Here is a 20,294-nt window from a genome sequence, read left to right as displayed (position 1 = left end):
TATGGGAAATGTAATTGCTCCCTAAACCTAGTAACTGTTTGTGACTCCTCTGGGGGAACAAATTGTCTTACATAGATATTTTAGCATGAAAGATATGCGAAGATGAGAAAGTAATAAGTGTTAATAAAACTAAAATTATTGAACCACTTAGTTACATAATTTCTCTGACTATATTGTAATAGTGAAATCTTACCCCACTACTTGCCAACTCATGTATAACATCAGTGAAGTAACTTTTACCCTCCTTACCACCTCATCCCTTTCATAAGTCACTTCAAGGCAGCAAACAGGCATAATCATGGCTGACTCGAAAGTTTAAAGAAGAAATATTTAAACTTTAAATAAAAAATGCACATTTAGGGTAGAGATAATCTAAATGTCCAAATGTATTATTTGTAAGCCAATAGAGCTTAAAGCCATATTGGTAATATATAATTAACATTTATGTTGCAGTCTAAGCAGTTCTTCCTATTTTGCTATTTTCATATATTTGATATACTGATATTGTGATGACAGTAAATTCAGATTCTCTGAGCAGATATACTTTAAACTGCCATGTCTCACAAGTCATGAATCATCTGAAAAGGAGGAAACATAAGAATAACAGAAATAGGTTGTTTTGAGAAAAAAATGCTCAGCCATTTAAATCTAATAATTGGATAGATAATTGTGCACATGAGCACAAAATGGACAACATGACAATGATATAAGGGCCTGAAGTGGAAAAAGTGACCTGTCGCCTGCCTGAATCACCTTTTCTCATGCTGTTCTCTTCAGTCTTTATGAAAGCACTGCAAATGCCATTCTTCTATATTTTATTTCCCTCTAGATCAGGGGTCTGCAACCTGTGGGTCCAGAGTCTCACATGGCTCTGTGGGCCTTTCACAGTGGCTTCAAACAAGTCTTACCAAAAATAAATAGAACCACAAAAATTAACAAAGTGGAACAAAAATTAGGGGGCAAATAATCTGCATTTAAATTTGCCCTGAAATAAGAAATTAAATAGTTTACTTCCCCTAAAATGTTTCATACCTTTCACAGTTTTTTTCATGGGTCATGTAGGTTTTGTGGTTCTAGACAAATTTAATTTAGGAGGTGTGAGAGCAAAAATGTCTCTTTGGATTGAAAATGTTTCTGAATCCTGCACTAAACCGTATTCCTGGATTAGGTTTGAATTTAGCCAAAGATTCAGGGAGATTTTATTGCTTACTTAACTTGGACATAGTAGGAATTATATAAGTGTTAAAATGTATTTAATTACATTTATTTCAATGAGACATTGTATGTACTGTATGTATGGATTTTAATAAACTGAGTATGCAAGTTTTAGGAAGTTTTGGACTGGAATGAATCATTAATCTGTCCAGATTGTGACTTGCCTCTCAACAACAGTGACAGCTGGGATTACACCTCCTTGGTTGTCAAGAAGACAATAATTGTTTTTAAAACCATTACATTCATTTCCTAATGAAAGTGCCCTAGCATGGATTTTTACTGTGGTATTGCACTATTTAGCTAAACTGGAGTTTGTGGTAGATGCACATTTAATTTGAGATTATTCAGAGCCAAAGTCAATAAATACTGTTGCAAATCCACCGCCGTTTTATAGCAGTTCAGTGAGTGTGCTTTTCTAACAGATGACTAAGAGCAGTAAGTGCTGTTGGATGTTAGGAGAGTCTTTATCAGTGGCTAGCAGCCCTGTGTCATAATGTCCTCGCTGACATGACACTCCCCAAGCATTCACAGCTAAGACGTATCGGCTGTGGATTCATGAGGATGACTTTCCACTCCAAAAGGAGAGGGCCGGTCGGTCTTGGCGCGTTGGCATTTAAAATGGAGACAGGTGGCCCACCTCCACAATGTTTCCCGTAATGTGCATAGACAGCGGGCTGTTGCAGTCCTACCCCCATCTACTTCTGTGCTCAAGGCTATGTCAGTTAACCTGTCCGCACTTTATAGTGACAGAAAAAGAGATGAATCAGAAATACTCGTAAGAGGTCGTATTTACTCAAAGTTACATGCAATTATCATAAACGAAAAAACACCTTAGGATTCCTTTGATGTCCTGGTTTATTATCTTTGGATCTGACTATAATACGTTTTTCACATTACGAACATAACTTTGAAGATTTTAATTGGGATATTATCTAATAGTAGAACACAAAATAATGAAAGACTGCTAAGTTGAAAGAAAACTATGCATAATTTACTCAAAAGGGTGATATGCATTTGTATTCAGCCCCATTTAGTCTAAAACTCCTAAATAAAAATGCATTCAACATCCCACAAAACTTGGTCAAGAAAGCCACCATTGAAAGAGAGCCTTAAGAAATATTTTTTAGTTTTGCACAATCCAAATATAGAACCTCTAGTCCAGTGGTTCTTGACCGGGGTTCGATCGAACCTTAGGGGTTCGGTGAGTCGGTCTCAGGGGTTCGGCGGAGCCTCCGCCACGGAGGTCAAGACACACCCGACTCATTATGCAAATCTGATACTCGGAACAGCTTGTGTACTTGTGTACCAGTAAAAAAGACATATACTTCTCTTGAATTTGGAAAAAAATCATATTTGATTTATCACTAAAGAAGGGTTCAGTGAATGTGCATATGAAACTGGTTGGTTCGGTACCTCAAACAAGGTTAAGAACCACTGCTCTAGTCACTGTGAATCATGATGATAGCAGCATAATGCTAGGAAGACTTTTCTCAAACAGAAACATCTTTCGGAGTTTGTCTGTATTTATCAAGAGATAAATATGTCATACAGTGGATTCAGCTCTCACAAACAGCTGAATCCACTTAACATCAAAATAGGCCCAACAAATTTCACTAAATCTCATATTGATCAGCTGTGCATGCTTATTTGTGGTACACATGTAACAGGATAGAAAGGGTGAACATGTATTTTTGTGACTGTATGTTTTATTCATGCCGCTGTGACTTGCAGGAGGCATCTTGAAATTACATCTTTAATGGTCATTGATCTGTTACGACCCAGGGAGCCGGGTAGTATAAATGTAATCCCAACGCAGACTTTTTTAAATAGCGTTCAAGCAAGGTTGTCAAATACTGCCAAACTGGCTGTATTTAACTTTTAACTAGAAAACTTCTTTAAATTCCCAAACCTGATTCTTATTTTTAGTTTTCACAATGTCACTCATATTAGCAACCATTTTTTTTTCTACAGACACTCCAGGAGCTTTCTCCTTTGCACTTTCCTCAATTGGTCGTTCTGGGGTGAGTTTTAGAATAATGATGACCTCCTTATTCTGCTCTTACCCACAGCTGTCCAGGGCAATTACCCATAAATGAAGAAATACGCAGCACTATTTCAGAAGCTTGCTCAGTCACCGTGTGACTTCTTCAGGCAGACTTGAGTGATAGCAGATTGAAAAGCCAGCAGACAACGACCTAAAATAGAGCGAGGTATGTCAGCAGTAATAGTTCCCTGTCCTTGACTAAAAAGTTTGACAGTGTAAAGATGTGACCGCAAGTGAATTTGAATCAAACCCATGTTTTTCCCTCTAAGTCTCTTTGGAATAGATTTACAGGGCAACATGATGAAGTAATAACCTCTACAGTTTAGGTCAGAGAGTATGGTAATACTAGTCAGATAGCTAAGATCCTCTCCCTTATTTGAAATAAATATTCATTTCATCTCTGTCTTTTTTTGGTCTCCACGCGGCTCCCCCTGGTTCAGCGGTGTGTAAACAACTCCTACATGTGGTGATATTGGAGGAGGTCTCTCTGGGTTGTGGTGTGTAACTGAGATAGAAATATATCATTACTGGGTGGGGACTGAGGGGATCCGAGGGACAAAGAGAATGAGAAATAGGAATATTGGATTCCGTTTCACATACACACACACGCACACAAGCTTATGTCCTTACATGCAGGCTGTCTGCTCCATCTGTCTGTTTTGCTCACGCAGACACTGAAAAAGGCACCCCAACGCGCACACACCCCCACACACACTTAGCATAGGATGTCTGTTAACTGCATGCTGAATGGGTGATGGACTGCTTCAGTGGTTCTGCCGGTAATATAATCTTCCCCATTCCCCCAGATCCCACACCAATATGTCACAATTGTCATTTATTCCCGGCATGGTTGCCCCACAATCAGATGGGTTTTCACATTGTACACACACTGATCCTGGCAGGATGATGAACACTTCAAGGGCAACCCACGTATTCCCACACAAGCATGTACGCATACATACATTGAGCAGCAACATGTGCAGAATTTTAGGTTTACTTGTTTCTGGGTTTTTTATGTTTTTAGAGTAGGTGGGTGATAGGAAGTTTGCAACAAGCTGACAATAATCCACACCTCTTCCATTGTTAGAAGGAGTAAGATAGTAACAGGAAGGTAATTTTGGTTTGACAAAGATGAACATTATGTGCAAATGTGTCTGTCAATCATAGTCCTGAGAAAAGATTTTTTGTTTTGTTTTGCTGAAGTAAACAGGTCCTGAGCGTGTCTGATAAATGTATCACACATAACAATGAGATGCTAATTTAAAACTTGTCTGAAAAGACATGGTATTATTCATGAGATCAATGCATTTTTCACCACAGTAATGAAAAGCCTTTTTTTTGTCTTGTACACACTTTAGTTTTGGGGGTAAATGAATAGAGAACAATGACAAGACTCGCTAGAACTGTACTTTTGAACTACTCCAGATTGATACTTTGCTTTAAAGTGTCTTTTAAAGTGATGCTGAGTATTTATTATTCTTCTATTAGTTCTTCAAGCTTTTCAGATTATTTTCTTTGAGCTCTGACTGCTTTTTACTTTTTAACTTTCATATTTAGTCCGTTGCTATTTTTAGATGAATGGTAATCTAAACAATACTCAATACCAGAGGTGAGCAATTGCGGTTCCCAAAAGATCATCTGAGCAAGTTTTGTTGTTGTTGAAGGGCGTCACTGGCTGAGATATATTCAATAATAAACTCTAAGTATGTTTTTTTTTTATCAGCTGCTGGTAAGAGTAGTTATTGCAACTGAACTATAAACTCTGATATACCCAACTACCAACTGAACTTTCTATTACGTGTATTTTTTCTGTATTTTCGTGTATTTTTCTGTTAATCTGACAATGTTGATCCCCCTAGACATCAATCTGTTCTCCACAAACAGAACCACTTCACCTTTGACTTTCATGTATACATGCTTAAAAGTAGGGCTGAGTAATATTAGCAATTTGCCCTGGCATATTTTTAGACTGGTTACATTTATTGAATTACATTTTTTGAAAACAATGTACAACTAGGAGTAATTTTGCTGCACTATACTTTGTACTTCTACTTGAGTAAAGTTATTTTGAAGTAATGCTACTCTCACTTCAATATGTTTCTTGCTACTGTAAAGTAGAAAAATTAGAAATTAGAACTCTTTTTTTTTTTACTTGAGGTAACAAAGGCGTACATTCAAGGATGGCAACGTAGCAACCCAAACAGAGAAATGCAAACATTCACCCTTAAAAGAAAGGTTGTTTTTTAAAAGCCAATTTAGGTTTGAGTGTGGAGTTAACACTTTATGCTTGAACTAATGGACATCTAAAAGGCCAGATGTGGCCCAGGGACATAAAATGCCCATCTGTTCTAAAAATAACTGTAAACAGAGATTTCAATTCAAATACACTCTAGACAATGTACTTGAGCCTAACAAAAAGTCATGATTTACTTTGATATATGAAGCTTAATTTATTGGAAAAATATCAAACACCACAGTTTGATGTATAGAAAACAGTGTTTTAATATTAATAAGTTGAATCTTAAGAGTCAATGAGCTGAAAAATCAGCAAACAGTGAATGACCATCTGGTAGATGAACCTCATTGGTCAAATATTAATTTTTCTAAAGTAAATTCCTTAGTCTCCAAACTACATGCAGTATGGTGTCAAAATAATTATTTAGATTTTTAAGTTAGTCTTTGTTGTGTTAAATTTATGCATTTTACTTCATATTTGGAAAATATGCTTGATTAAATGTATGTTGTTTTAAATCAGAATGAAAATCTCTAGTCTGTCCACACCGAGCATGTTAGATTAACAAGTTTCTTTTGTTGTTGTTTTTCCTTTTAGAGATAGGTTGCCCTACACGACTCTGAATAACTCTGATAACAGATTTAATTATAATCTACCATGTAATTAAAATGACCGATAACACTGATATCTATTTAAAAGTGTGTGGAGGAACAGTATCGATTTCACCTAATCTCCTTGCTTATCTGGATCCTGGGAAACCCTTAATGCCTGATACCAGACTGAGCTGTCTGGACTGAGGACAGAGTATAAAAGGTGTAATGGGAGCTACCAGCAGATGTCTTTTCAGTGAATTAATGAAGGGCCAAACACTGACTGCAATGACTTCAACAGCAGCTCTAGCAAAAATCTTACACTGACATTTGTTTCAGATTAGATTTTAAATGGTCAGTTTTGCAGCACCTGTAGCAGGAAGTTCTTTGAAAATAGAACAACATCACCACCTGCATGATTTTATATATGCAAAAAGATTTCAATCTATGTTTTTCATCTATGCTACAATGGCTTAGTCTCCAAACTACACAATTGTCTAATTTAATTTTTTAACGCAACCGATTCTCATTACTTAATCAGCTAATTTTAAGGGTACAGTACTCTATTATTAGAACTGAATTCTTCAACAAGCCATTTAATTAGAGTATGACTACATCACTGTATTTTATTTTAATGACCGATGAAAAAAAATCTGATGCTGCTTTAGTTCCTATTTTTTAAAGGACATTTTACAGGCTTCACAATTTTCAAGAACTACTTTGTAGCAGTATGAAAGTGGAACAAAGATTAGTGTTATAATGCAAATTAACACAGAGAGAAAACAGCTAGAAGACTTTCAGTTTTCCTTCTGATGTTTTTAAGATATATATATAATTGCCATTATACACCAGCAGACTGTTTGTGAGGGAGAAGTGTAGAGCAAGTGAGTGTTCACTGATTGAGCTAAATGATTAGCTGTTTATTTATCAGTTAGCTTGGATACTAATAATTAATCATTAGGGGAATGTTGCTTATTGAGAGTGAATACTATTGTTATTATTGTTATTATTAAGACAATAATACCAGTTAAGATATCGCCAAACATCTACTCTACAGCTGCAATAGTGCCATGTATTTAAATAAAGTACATGATACTCACTCAGTTTCTGATTATTTCTTCATAGACAAAAGCCATCCTGCTCTCCTTCAGTGAAACTTCAGTGGCTGTCATAGAGCTGATCTCTTTGTGTCAATTCCATCAACAAGTACTTTTCTAAGGCCATGGAGGTCAAGGCTGCCTATTATATCTGTCCTGTCTTATTTCTGGTGAATCGATCACTTGCAAATAGCAATATAATTAAGAGGCGGTAAGCTAGTGGTACCACTCAAAGAGTTCCTGGCCTGAAAATGGTGAACAAACACTGGCTGGGACCGTTCATGTGTTATGATGTCCAATTCTATAGAAAAACAGTCTGCCTTAGAAATTGATTTTTAATTAATCTTGAGACCAAATCAAATTCTTCTCCTATGTCAGCCGTTGTGGCAATAAAATAATAACAAACTCAAAATTATTACACAGGCCTGCTCTCCTGATTCTGAAGGCCCTGGGCAGATTAGACTGCGCCTGACAGCACACAGACACTGAAACCTCATTGGATGGAACATTGATAATCAACACAGACAGGTACACCAAGTGACATCACCAAAATAATCATTACAAAAAAGAGAATTAGCTTATTGGAAGCAAATTAAAATTTATTATGAACACGACATATAGTTTAGGTTTTCTGAAAGTGTTCATAGCTACAGAAAAGTCCCACCATGGCTTTCAAATGACTATTTGAGAAATCCTGCAATGGAGCCACCTTATTAACTAGATGGGTTTTTTTTGTCATACACACTTGTTAGTATAAAAGTGCCACTGACTAGTGTTTTTAAATGACTCAAAATTTCCTAACGAATGACATTTTGGTATGCAAACACATGATTACTTGTGAATTCTACAGGTGCTACACAGAACGTGCAGTGTGGAATATATATACAAGTATATATATATAAGTATATATATACATATATACTTAATCCCTTCTGAATTAAGGGAGAACAGCTTTGTCGCTGTGACTAACCTTCTGACATCAACAGACAACACTTCCAATATAATCACCTGAGAAGTCCGTAAAAGCAGCTACTACCAATAAAATTGCACATCCTCTAGAGATCACCTTAACTACAAATATCTGGAACAAATTGTAAACTCCTGGTGGTAAATTAATTCATTTAAAAATGCATCAAATCCCAACTAGCTTATATTTTTCTGTACTGGGAGTTCTTTCCTCAGAAGTGGGCTACTGGGAGAAGCATTATTCACCCTCGGAGACTAAATAAGCCTGTTAAGAAAAGTGGTCACGCTGCTAATTAGTGTACTTTGTATTGTTTGTATATGCTTGTTCTTCAGATGGGAAATACAAGGTATAACAAAGTAGAGAATGAACTCTTGTAATATGTTGCAAATATATAGTAATTAGTTCAACTGAAAAAGTATAAAACACACCACATGTATCATATCTTTAATTAGGTGATAGATTGTTGTGTTCTCTTTAATTACTGGAATATCTAATGGTCTTTATAATGAGTGCACAGGATAAGGAGAATACCAAGCACTAGCAACACATTTTGTTTTCACTTACGAGGTAAAATAATTTGCCAAAGTCATGCAAATAGGGAAAAGATTCCAAAAATACTAAGATAAAAGCAAAATCGAGTTAGTTAAAGGGACGATTTTTGTGTCAGATGTAAGTGTTAACAGTGTCTAGGAAAGCAGAAAAAATAAACATAATTTATTGAAAATAAAAATTATGCACGCTTTGGGAAAAAGAAAAAAATGCTTTTCTGGTTCAATAATCCCTTGCATGAGAAAAGTAAAAATAAACCACATATCTGTGAAGCTTTTCAGCTCTGCATTTGAAATCCTTTTTATAAACCAAATTGTACAACAGTTAATTGACATTTAGGCTGTGAAGCACCTGGCTGCTTGTTATTCTCATTACTGAGTGGCAGTGATCCGGTGGGTTAAGCAAATATTTTGACATCTATTCATACAATCAAGTAATTTAGAGGGTTGTTTATATTTACATTTTCAAATTTGTATTGCTTTACAAAAAAAATAAAAGAGTTGATTTACATTTCATGATTTGCATTAAATATACTTTCTTGTACAACCAAATAACGTCTATTAAGGTTCTGCAACTGTGCTGATGATCTGTGAGTGTCTTCCATCTGCAGGTTTCAGCTGATTCAGTGGAGCATCTGTTTCATTTTTTGCTGAAAAGCTTAATCTAATCATTTTATGCCCCTATCTTCCAAATATATCACAGATGCCTTTCTGCTTTTTTTGTTCAAAAAGTTGCAAGAATAATGATTGATCATGGTAAAAGGCATAGCTCACGTTGTTACTTTAACAACTTTTTTACTTTTCAGGCGCATTTTGGATAGACGCTAACAACAGCTATGTTAACATTCTTACATAAAGTTGAGAAATATTTTAAACAGAGTAGAAGGAAGAAAGCAAACACAAGAGTGCAGTTGGCAGGAGCCAAAGCAGGATTGTGCTGAATTATTACACAAACTTGATTAGATGCATGTTTATAAGGCATTGTTACTATATTGTTTTAATACACAGCACTAAGACAGTTGCAAAGTCCACCTGCAGTTACTTTTCTCACAGCATATTGCTTGACCCTAAAAAGTCACTTTAGCTTGAAAATGGCAGATTGTGATAAACATAAATGTCAGAATTTCAAGATTTGTTGGTTTCCCAGCTGTAAATGAGGATGATACCAACTCATTAAGTAATGCAGAAGAACCAAAGGATGACGCTAATGCAGTGATCTTAGGTCAGACGGTAAATGCTGAATCTGCTCCAGGATAAATAACTAATATGGAATAAAAACATAGCTAGAAATTCTGCTCCAGCAGTTACATAATGGCAGTAATAAATTATAACAAAAAGTGTAATTTGACATATGACTGCAATGTAGTTATGCATTGCTTATCAATCCCAAAGCATATTCTTGAATAGATCATGCACTGTATTCGCAACTGGTCAATAGATGGACAGAGTTGTACTACTTTCACAGTGGTCTGTGTTGCCTCTAAATGGGAGGTAATTGACAAAATGCTGTTTGCTGGGCGGCAAAAAGATATCCAAAAAGTTGTTCTTATTTTCAGTTGCAGAATTTGGATGCAGGATGTAACTGTCAATCTGTCAGAGAAAAGTTCAGTAACTTTCACAGAAGAGGACGAGGAGGAAAAAAGAGTTGAGCAGTAGCTGAGAGGGTAGAGTTTTATAATATTCTTAAAGTTTGGAGAGTTTAGGCTTATGAGAGGACTACTTTTACTTCCACTGACTGAGTAAAGAGCAAACTGATGTCATTCTGGAGTGTTAGTGAGACTGACACCAAAACTCACAAAAACAACCAACTTCAGACTGAAGAACAGAACATTAAGGACACATAATGTATAACCCAATATAATCCAAGTCCATAAAATGCTTGCATGTGACTGAATCCCTCTGATTGGATGCATCAAGGTATCTTCAAGGTGTCATCACATAGTGCTGTAAAAGTGCTTTTAACTCCACCAGACTGCATGGATGCTATGCACTCAGCTTGGTGCAGAGCTGAGCTGCTCTCCAGTTGAGCAGCAGAGAGATGAACAATTTTGGCAGCATCCAACAGGCCTTTTGTGGAAAGCAAAACTCACATCATTCTTCAAACTTCTAGAGCAGAAGTTGCTGTAAGTAGGTAGTGAACTTCCATTTGTTTGCAGGATACATGAATTTTCTGCAGTGAAGAGGCATAATGTTATTGCAGAATGGTATTCTTCTGTCAGAGTGCAATGTAATTTATGTATTCTGTTGGGGTTTCATATATTCTCATTTATCTACATATTCTCTTTGATTCATATATTCCGAATTGGAGTTTGTCCATCCTGATTATGTAGGCAAAGATTTTCTCTGTGCTGCCCATGTCTCCTTTCCAATTAAACTAGTAATGGTTCTTATTTTAGATAACCTTCCTAAAGACTTAAGAGTTTATTAAGAGAGTAATATTGTAACTTTCAATCGGTGCCAGGACTTTAATGCGTTAACTTTGATTAATTAATTAGAAACATTTTAATGTGTAAAACATTTTAACGCAGTTAATCATATTTTTCTTTTTCACATGCCAAGGTTGTATTTGTTCCTGGTAGACCCATAAATTTGATGTAGAAACATCTGTAAACGACAACGATGGACAATAAAGTTGCTTCTCTTGGCCCACTGGGGGTTCAATTTTGTTTCAGAAAATGAGCCGATTGGAGGTTGGAAAAAACTATTGCTGTGTGCATTACTCAAACCAAAAATACCATATCAATGCAAAACATGTTCCATCAAGCACAACCTCCCACTACTTTTAATACTTTGTTTTTTAATAATTATCCACAATTTCTATTAAGCAGCTTTGTGGGACCATATATCACTACAAAATCCATAGAAAAAATAAAAAAAGAAACCGCTAGAAGAAATTTCTCCTTGTGAAGTTACACATGAGCGTACTGGAACATCTCAGTAAATTAAATATTACTGAAAAGCTAATTTATTTAAGTAGGTCAATCAAAGAAGCAAAACTATAAACAATATTTTATGGGACCAATAAAAAGTTGATAAGTAGTCCAGCAGATACAGCAAGATACACAAGGATGAAAAGATACAGAAGGTCGTTGCTGAAGAAGCTAATGATTGAGAATTTTAATTTGGAAGGTTGAGTGGAAGGAAAGACAAGCAAGCAACCCGGAGAGCAACTGTCCAGAGAATTGAGAAACAACGTCCTTTGAAGAAAACGTTGGGAGAATTACAAGGCTAAGAGGCCGCGGTCAGTGCTTCAAGGTCAAACACAAAGACGTACATACTTTTTAACAGACCAACATTTCAATTCTTTTCTTTTTTAGAAGTCTTCTATAATGCTTCAACTTTTGGGGAAATTGAATTTTTGTTTTTCATTAGCTGTAAGCCATAGTAATCAAAATAATCAGAAGAAATTGCTTAAAATATGTCACTCTGTGTAACAATAAATAATAGAAAGTTACAGTAAGTTACTCTTGGTAATACTACAAATATTGAAATAAGTGAACACTAATTTATTGTTAGTGTTGTTAAATAAATACCACCAATTATCCGGTTGGGCTGTTATCATTCAGCATCTGTGCAGCAATAGACGTGATGAATTTAAATACAAATGCAGACATGAGGTACCTTTGACTTCCTTCTCATTCCTGAACCAGCGGAGGTCGGCAGCGGGCTTGCTTCCCTGAGTGATGCAGGTCAGAGTGATGTGATCCCCCTCCATGGCTGGCTTTGTCAGGCCGTTGATCTCCGGCTTTTCTGGCACACCTGGATGATGGAATGGAAATCACAGCAATAGAAATAGTTCAGGCACCACAGTCTGTCATTATGCAGCCATAATTCTATTATGGCTGCTTGGGATTTTTTTTCAGTAGCTTACCCACATGCAGAGAGATTAAGGAGCACACTCCAGAGCTTCACCAAACAGTTCCAGGACACATCAGGCTTTTATTGGCATACAGTTAAGAGGTTTTGCTTATTATTTGTTTACAAAAAAATACTAACACCTCTCCGTATAGCTTACTGCTTACTGCAATTCTTTGTTCTCTGCAATCCTGCTTTAACTTAATGAAGAAAAGTATACTTAGAAAAGTATACACACCTCTTTTTCACATTCTGTCGCATACCTAAAAATTTATGTATTTTTTTGAGTTTATATGTGATTAACCAACACAAATTTTCACATAATTGGTAAGTGAAAGGAAAATTATAAGTGGTTTTCATTGTTATTTTACGAATCAAAAAACAACAGAGGTACGTCTTTCGCGGTATGTCTGCATGAGCGTTGCACATTTAGAGATCAGAATCTCTTCCTGATCTTTGCAAAAATAGCTCAAGCACAGTAAGTTTGGATGGAGAGAATCAATGAAATAAATAATTTTAAACACTAAGTAGTGTTTTAAAAACATTCACATGGCTACACTCCTGCACACTAACTGTAGCAGTAAGACTTTTTAATTGACATGCTATCACCATGGTAACAGCCAGTGCCCAAAAGGCATCAATCAAGACACAGATGTTAAGTTGAAAAGCTTGTCTTAGTTTGAAGGGATGTAGGGGTGGGTAAGCAAAAGCTCGTGATCAGGTAAGAGGCCACAGGCTTGTACTGAAAATGTTAATTACTGGCCTTTCCTGTAATGAGTGTTTTAAGTGACTTGCATCTGCCCTTCTGTTGTCAGTGAGCAATGGGTTTGCTTCGGGCTGAGTGACTGCAAGGTCTGTCAGTCAATGCCATTGACTGACTCTTGCCTTGTTTGTCTAACCACCTCCACATTTAACTGAGCTACGTTATTAGCACAGTTAAATGGACCTGGTGGTTACTGTTTGTGAATGGGTAAAAGTTGAATACATAATGTCAACAAAAGCTGCAGTATTCAGCAAGAACTGACTTTACTCATGTAATGAAACAATTGGAATCACATTTTATTTTGTAGGTTTTCAATGGCATTGTTCTGCAGTACAGAAAAACATTTTTATTCCATCTAAGTTATGTTGCCTACTTTTGTGGATACGTTACTGTAGCTTGACAAAAGTGACTGATAGTTGTTTTTTTTCTCACACTGAGTAGGAGCAGATTAGACACAATATTCATCTGATGTAGTCTTGTTAATTTTGTGCAAAAAAGGTTAGGGCCATTGAAAATAAAACATTTGCTTTCAAATGTGTGGATGGATTCATAAATACTTTCCCAAGGCACTCTATAATTTTGTTTTAAATGACTAAAATTAAAGTCTGCATGGCATTAAATAAAATTTAATCTGAATGTCATATGAAACTAACTGTTGGTTTGTGTTTTTCATAACAGCAGGAGTGAGTTGGTTTTCTTTCAGCCAAGTTTCATTTTTTATAATTTGTTTTGAATGAGCCAGGCTTTAGTGTAATCTTCTAATAACGATTCTTGATTAATAGTTGTCTTTTAAAGTAGGCATCGGCTACTTTAATATTCATTTTCTTCCCAGTAATTCACAATCTGGTACCTGATTATTTTAGAGCAATGTTTATTTGTTGATGTTTTTTTTAATCAAACCATCATTTTTTTTGCCCTATGAATCATTCAAACTTGAAAATGGGTGAATGATTCATAGGGCAAAAATGATGCTTGTGAAGACTGTGAACCCGAGTTTATTCTAAATTCAGCTACACATAGCTGTAAACCTAGAGAAAGAACTATTTCTAATGGATTTCTGTGCACATATCCAAAATACTTCAAATATTTTCTTTATGAACTATCACATGAACTATCACATGATATTGAGTGAGATGTGATAAATTGGAAAGGAATTCCATCCATCCATCCATCCATCCATTTTCTTACACTCTTTTCTCTAGTTGGGTTGGGAGGTGCTGGTGCATGTCTCCAGCTAACGTTCCAGGCGAGAGGCGGGGTCATGCTGTCTCTGTGTAACAGGGCAACACAGAGACAGACAGGACAAACAACCATGCACACACACACACACACACACTCACACCTAGGGAGAATTTAGAGCAGGGGTCTCAGACTCCAGTCCTCGAGGGCAGCAGTCCTGCAACTTTTAGATGTGCCTCTGCTGCACCACACCTGAACAGAATAATTAGGTCATTAAGGCTCTGGAGAACTGATCTACGCAAGGAGGAAGTCATTAAGTCATTTCATTCCAGTGTTTTGTACCTGTGGCACATCTAAAAACTGCAGGACTGCGGCCCTCGAGGACTGGAGTTTGAGACCCCTGATTTAGAAAGACCAATTAACTTGACAGTCATAGTTTTGGACTGTGGGAGGAAGCCGGAGTACCCGGAGAAAACCCACGCATGCACAGGGAGAACATGCAAACTCCATGCAGAAAGACCCCGGGCCGGGAATCGAACCCAGGACCTTCTTGCTTCAAAGCAACAGTGTGCCACTGTGCAGCCATTGGAAAGGAATTCATTACATGTAAATTTTCCTCTAAGTATGAATCTGATACTGTATTTTTAGTGGTTGATTATTCCACTGCTTTCATCTGTGTCATTATTACACAAGTAATTGTTTCCTTCTTCTAACAGAAAAACGCATATTTGTATGTGTAGTCCAACAGATTTGAGTATGAAGCCGTTTGAATATTTCCTCCAAATCATTTTTACTTGTGTTCATTGCCAGCACTGAGTGTCTTGATGTAGCAGCTGATAAAACCAGGCCATTCCCAGATCATTTTGTATAATTATTAAATCGGCGTCTTTGTTTCCTGGCGCGCTACGTTAAGTATTGTTCAGCATTGCAAAAATCATTTCCCCCACATCCTTATTGAGCGGTCGCCTTTAATGTCTCTAATTTTGAGAACGCTTGTTAACACAGAGAGCTAGCTAATGGTCCTGGAGTGCATGAGCACATCTATTAACATTAGCAAAAAACTAATTGGAAAGATAATAAGCCCAGAGGCAGGAAAGGAAGCAATGTTTGTGTAAAGTGATGATCACAACACAAACATGTCTAAAAGGGGGGAGTGGTATTAACAGTCTGTTTTTTTTGTTTGTTTGTGTCCAGCTGCAGGCAAAAGCAACATGTAGTTTTAACCATATTAAATCAAAACAAAGGCATTAGTGGAAACATTTTCTACAAAGAAAGACAGAGACATCATGCAGCAATTTGTATAAAATGCTCTTACCTAAGACGGTGAGGTAAGCTTTGGCTGTTCTGACCGGCATGGTGAAGAGAGAGCAGGTGTACAGGCCCTCGTCACCCAGTGTGACGTCGCTGATGCTGATGGTCAACTCTGACGATGTGGCGCGCACAAGCTCAATCCGGTTGTCCCTTAAAGCTGCATATATAGACACGAACAGGGAGGAAATAGTACAAGCTGAATGAATATGCACTTGGGAAGACAGATGTAAAATACACATGTCTTAACAGAGAAACTGGGTGGAGGTTTTAGTGCATTCATATTATTCGATGAAAAGCAAAATTTGCTATTGGAGTACATAAAAACCCTGTTTTTATATCACTTATATGGCAAGTTTGTCATTCTAACAACTCCATTACTCATTCACACAAGAACAAAATCTCTGCACAAAAAAGCTGTTGGTGGTGAAGTGGTTTTCTTGCAACCAAATGAACCTCCTTTGATTTCAACCATACTTGGATAAAACTTAAAACTAGAGATGTACAAGAGAACAGGATGATTTTGGTCTGATTGGTTCTAATCAGTGATTGGGAGGTCAAACAAAGAAAATACGTGATGTCCCCTCCCACACCCCCGCCCCAACTAATTAATGTATCGAAATAAGAACACACACAATTCTATAAAAGCATTAACCAAAAGCATGCAATTTGATTAACTTTTTCAAAAACTCAATACATTTCAAATAAAGATTGGTTATATATGCTGTGATGTGTCACTGTTAAAATTCTTATAGTTTATACTTTTACTGTTGAATTTATTAACCTGCAGCACAGTTTTCTTTAAATTTGCTGTATTTGAAATGTTTTTGGATTACCGTATTTTCAGGACTATAGAGCGCACCTCACTATAATCCGTACCCACAAAGTTTTTTTTTTTTTTAAACTGAAAACATACATATATAAGCCGCACCGGGCTATAAGCCACTGGTCTCTCTGCGGTTTTCCACAAGGACGCGGCATAAATCTGCTATTCAGGACGCAGCCCTGCTTCTCCAACGCCGAACCATGGATTCGTTCAAGCCGAGGTTACACGCAGCGGCTATCGATCTGGATATCTGAAGGCTATCTGTACAGATCGATAGCCTTCAACTTAAAAGCTGCATCATATGAACTTCTTCGTGTTGTGTCCTTGATGAGGGGGTATGAATTTGAAAACATTTCTTCCTCATGTCTGCTGCTAGCATGTGCTTGTTCTAAATGAAAATTAGCGCTTTCTTCTTTGATTTCCAATTTTGACTTCCAACGACTCACTTCCTGCTAAAGAGCCCCCTGGTGGTTGAAGAAAAATCCACAGAAAAGCCGCACCTGGCTATAAGCCGCATGGTTCAAAACGTGGGAAAAAAGTAGCGGCTTATAAAATACCGAAAAATACGGTATTCTGTGATTCAGTGGGAACAGGCACTACAATTTCAGAAAGTAGTGACACCTTGAAAATTGGCAGGATTTGTCACTTTCATCTAAAGGGTACATTCAAAGCTATAAAACCAAAACACATAAAAAGACAAGTTTGTGCATTCAAAAAAGACCCCTTGAATTTGTCAATTGTGTGAACAATTTCTGTTCATCCTGTTTCTATGGCCCTTGCTGAAGAGAGGATCCATTCATGGATTGTTTTTGCATGAACAAAGCATTTCCACAGAACTCATTTAATTTAATTTAATTCAAGGATACTTTGCTTGTAATGTTTTTTTGCATGTCAGTTGGCATGTGTAGCGGTGTGTGTGTGTGTGACTGATTCACTGATGGTATATGAGAACAAATCTATGCTTACATGTGAAAATATATGTATTCCTAAGTAGACATCTCATTAGTCAATATTTGTTTATTTATTAGGATCTCCATTAGTTTCCACCAAACTGTTTATCAGTCTTCCTGAGGTCCAACTGATAAAACACAAAAATGTTAATACCAACAAGTAAGACCATTTTGAAGAAAAAAAACCCCAGCAAACATCTCATTAGATAATTTGGCATTGTGACAAATGCGACTTGCATTTGAGCAACAGCCTTAAATGCTTGCAGCTTTTCCTAGTGTCCTCACATCAAGCCAATAGCATCATGATTGAGCTTAAATACATGATTATGAGGCATGTACACCACTTCCAAGCATTGGACCACAATGCAAATAAATATTTGAGCAGTGTCCTCGCCTCTGACTCTCTGGTGACGGTGGCAGAGGCGAGGACTCTGAACAAACTGCTGGACATCATGAACGATAGCAGCCACCCTCTACACGCCGTCATCAGCAGCCAGAGGAGCCTGTTCAGTGACAGACTGCTGCTTCCCAAGTGCCGGACCAATAGATTTAAGAACTCTTTTGTCCCCCATGCCTTCAGACTGTACAATTCCTCATGGGGGGGGGAAGTGACACAGGACAGAGGGTGGAAGGAGTAGTGACCCCTTGTATTTTTCTCCATACTTAGGTCAAACCACATAGTGCAATACGATATCACTGGTCAATCTATCCGCCAAATTCTTATATTTTTTTTGTGTTGTATTTATATTTACTTATATTCTATATTCTTATTCCTTGTTTCTTGCATAATTTAAGGTTTTTCTTGCATAATAAGGTTTTGGTTACTCACATTTGGTGTGTACCTTAGTATTTAATTTGTATTTTGTATTCTTTTGCACTTTTGCTTACTGTGTGTTATCTTTGTTTTTTGCCTGGGAGCTGCTGGTAACTTCAATTTCCTGAGGGACTCTTCCCAAGGGATCAATAAAGTACAAGTCTAAGTCTAAGTCTAAGTCTATAACAAATATAAATTTTTGGTGTTTTTTTTAAATGGAATTGCTCCATTTAATTTATTGAAACCCTTTTTACCTTATTTTCATGTTACATATGGCTGTTATAATAAGATGTGGCAAGGTTAGAAAGGCGATAAAAACTTTGATTTTGTGTGAGAATAAAATCCCCAATATAACCAAACGGTTTGCTTTAAAACAGAATTGACTCTTATTTGCAGCATTATATCATATTAAGTAGCATCAATACCACAAGTGCGTGAATTTTCGTCCAAGACCAATAATCTGCAGACAATTTCTGAAAAGTAGATGCAAGTTTACTGTTTAGATTAAAGCTTTTATGTGTCATTAGCAGGATAAAAAGCAAAAGGCATCTTGAAGATGAAGACATAGACTGCCTCATTACGGAAATCTCAGATAACTGTTGCTGCCCTCTGCACATTTACCACATCACAATATTCCTCTAATCACTCTCTTATTTCAGAAGAGATTTGCTTGTGCTCACAAGTTCATAAAGGTTATTCTTCTTGCCAAAACAAGCCAAGTATAAAAAGATGAGAAAAGAACACTTTAGTTTAAAATTGGGGCCCTGCAGTCAAAGTGAAGTGCAAAAAAAAAAAAAAAAAATGAAATGAGAACAATTAATTTTGAGGCATAGCTAACTTGGACCATCTTCTCAAAAACAGAGTTGTTCTATTTATTCACTCCCAGTTAAGAGTAATAATCAGACATTGTAGTGGTATTTTGTACTTACTGCAGCATTCACAGAGTGAACAAATATGGAGAAAAAAATAGCAAAAAGTCTGATGTCAACTCAGTCAGTCATGGGATGCTAAGAATTGCTTTGCTGCATCCAAGCTTATCCCCTACAGTAAATGGCAAAAGAGTTGGAATCAGTCTGACTAAACGACATCTGCTCACTCTCATTTATTACTGCATTTGTTCTGTCCCTTCTCGTTCCTCGCAACACTGGTTATCTCTACACGCCATACACCGACTCTGAACAGGCGTGACATGTTGATATACTGTAAGCACATGATATATCTTTAGGCTTTACACCTGTGACAGTTCGTTTCTGCTTCTGTGCACGAATGAATACACACGGTCATCAAAGCAAGACCACAGAGTTAGTTTTAGTCAAATGCACTGCCAGCTCACTTAATGAAGAAGCCCATCTTGAAAAGATGTGGTATATACTGTATGTTCCATGTTGTATGCTTGCGAAAGACAAAAATACAAAACTACTGAATCTCACTCTGGTCACAAACTGTGTCTATCCTGCTTGAGTAGCACTTTTTCTGCTTCCTCCCACCCCAAGACCTAATTCTGTCTACTCCAGCGGCTTCGCTAACCTGTGCAAGTTAAACAATGCTTCAATTCAACTGTTTTCTTATTTGCTTTGGGCAAGGAACTATGAGCAGCCAAATGTCAGAAAATACATTTACTGGCTCACTAGCTGTCTCAATGCAACCCTGCCTTCATCTTTGCCTCTCCTCAACACTTCTTTTAGAGAAGCAATTTATGAGACATCCAGAAACCAAGAAACACACAGAGTATTCAGTCCTGCTGGTCTACTGAAACTGAAAAATACAAACATGAACTCAGCAAATTGACAAGCTTGGATGACACTGCACTATGTAGTGTAACAATAGAACAACATAATAAACTTATGAGTCATCATCAGCATCCAAATGTCATGGCCAATTAAAAATACAATTGCTTATGAACTT

The 20,294-nt window shown here is 36.9% G+C and overlaps 1 protein-coding gene across 3 annotated transcripts in view; it reads right to left on the bottom strand.

Annotated features, from left to right (window-relative positions):
* Nucleotides 1-20,294, bottom strand: part of LOC102233667 (cell adhesion molecule 2) — a 240,267-nt gene that overhangs the window by 34,199 nt on the left and 185,774 nt on the right. For all 3 annotated transcript variants that reach the window (XM_023342313.1, XM_023342315.1, XM_023342314.1), the window contains 2 exons: nucleotides 15,807-15,959; nucleotides 12,316-12,453 (listed from right to left, as the gene is read on the bottom strand). In XM_023342313.1, coding sequence (XP_023198081.1) covers nucleotides 12,316-12,453; nucleotides 15,807-15,959 — 291 coding nt within the window. The remainder of the gene's footprint in view (nucleotides 1-12,315; nucleotides 12,454-15,806; nucleotides 15,960-20,294) is intronic.

This window comes from Xiphophorus maculatus, chromosome 11 (assembly GCF_002775205.1).
Source record: "Xiphophorus maculatus strain JP 163 A chromosome 11, X_maculatus-5.0-male, whole genome shotgun sequence".
NCBI lineage: Eukaryota > Metazoa > Chordata > Actinopteri > Cyprinodontiformes > Poeciliidae > Xiphophorus > Xiphophorus maculatus.
The sequence above is the reverse complement of the archived record's forward strand: the minus strand, read 5'-3'. Positions and strand labels throughout refer to the sequence as shown.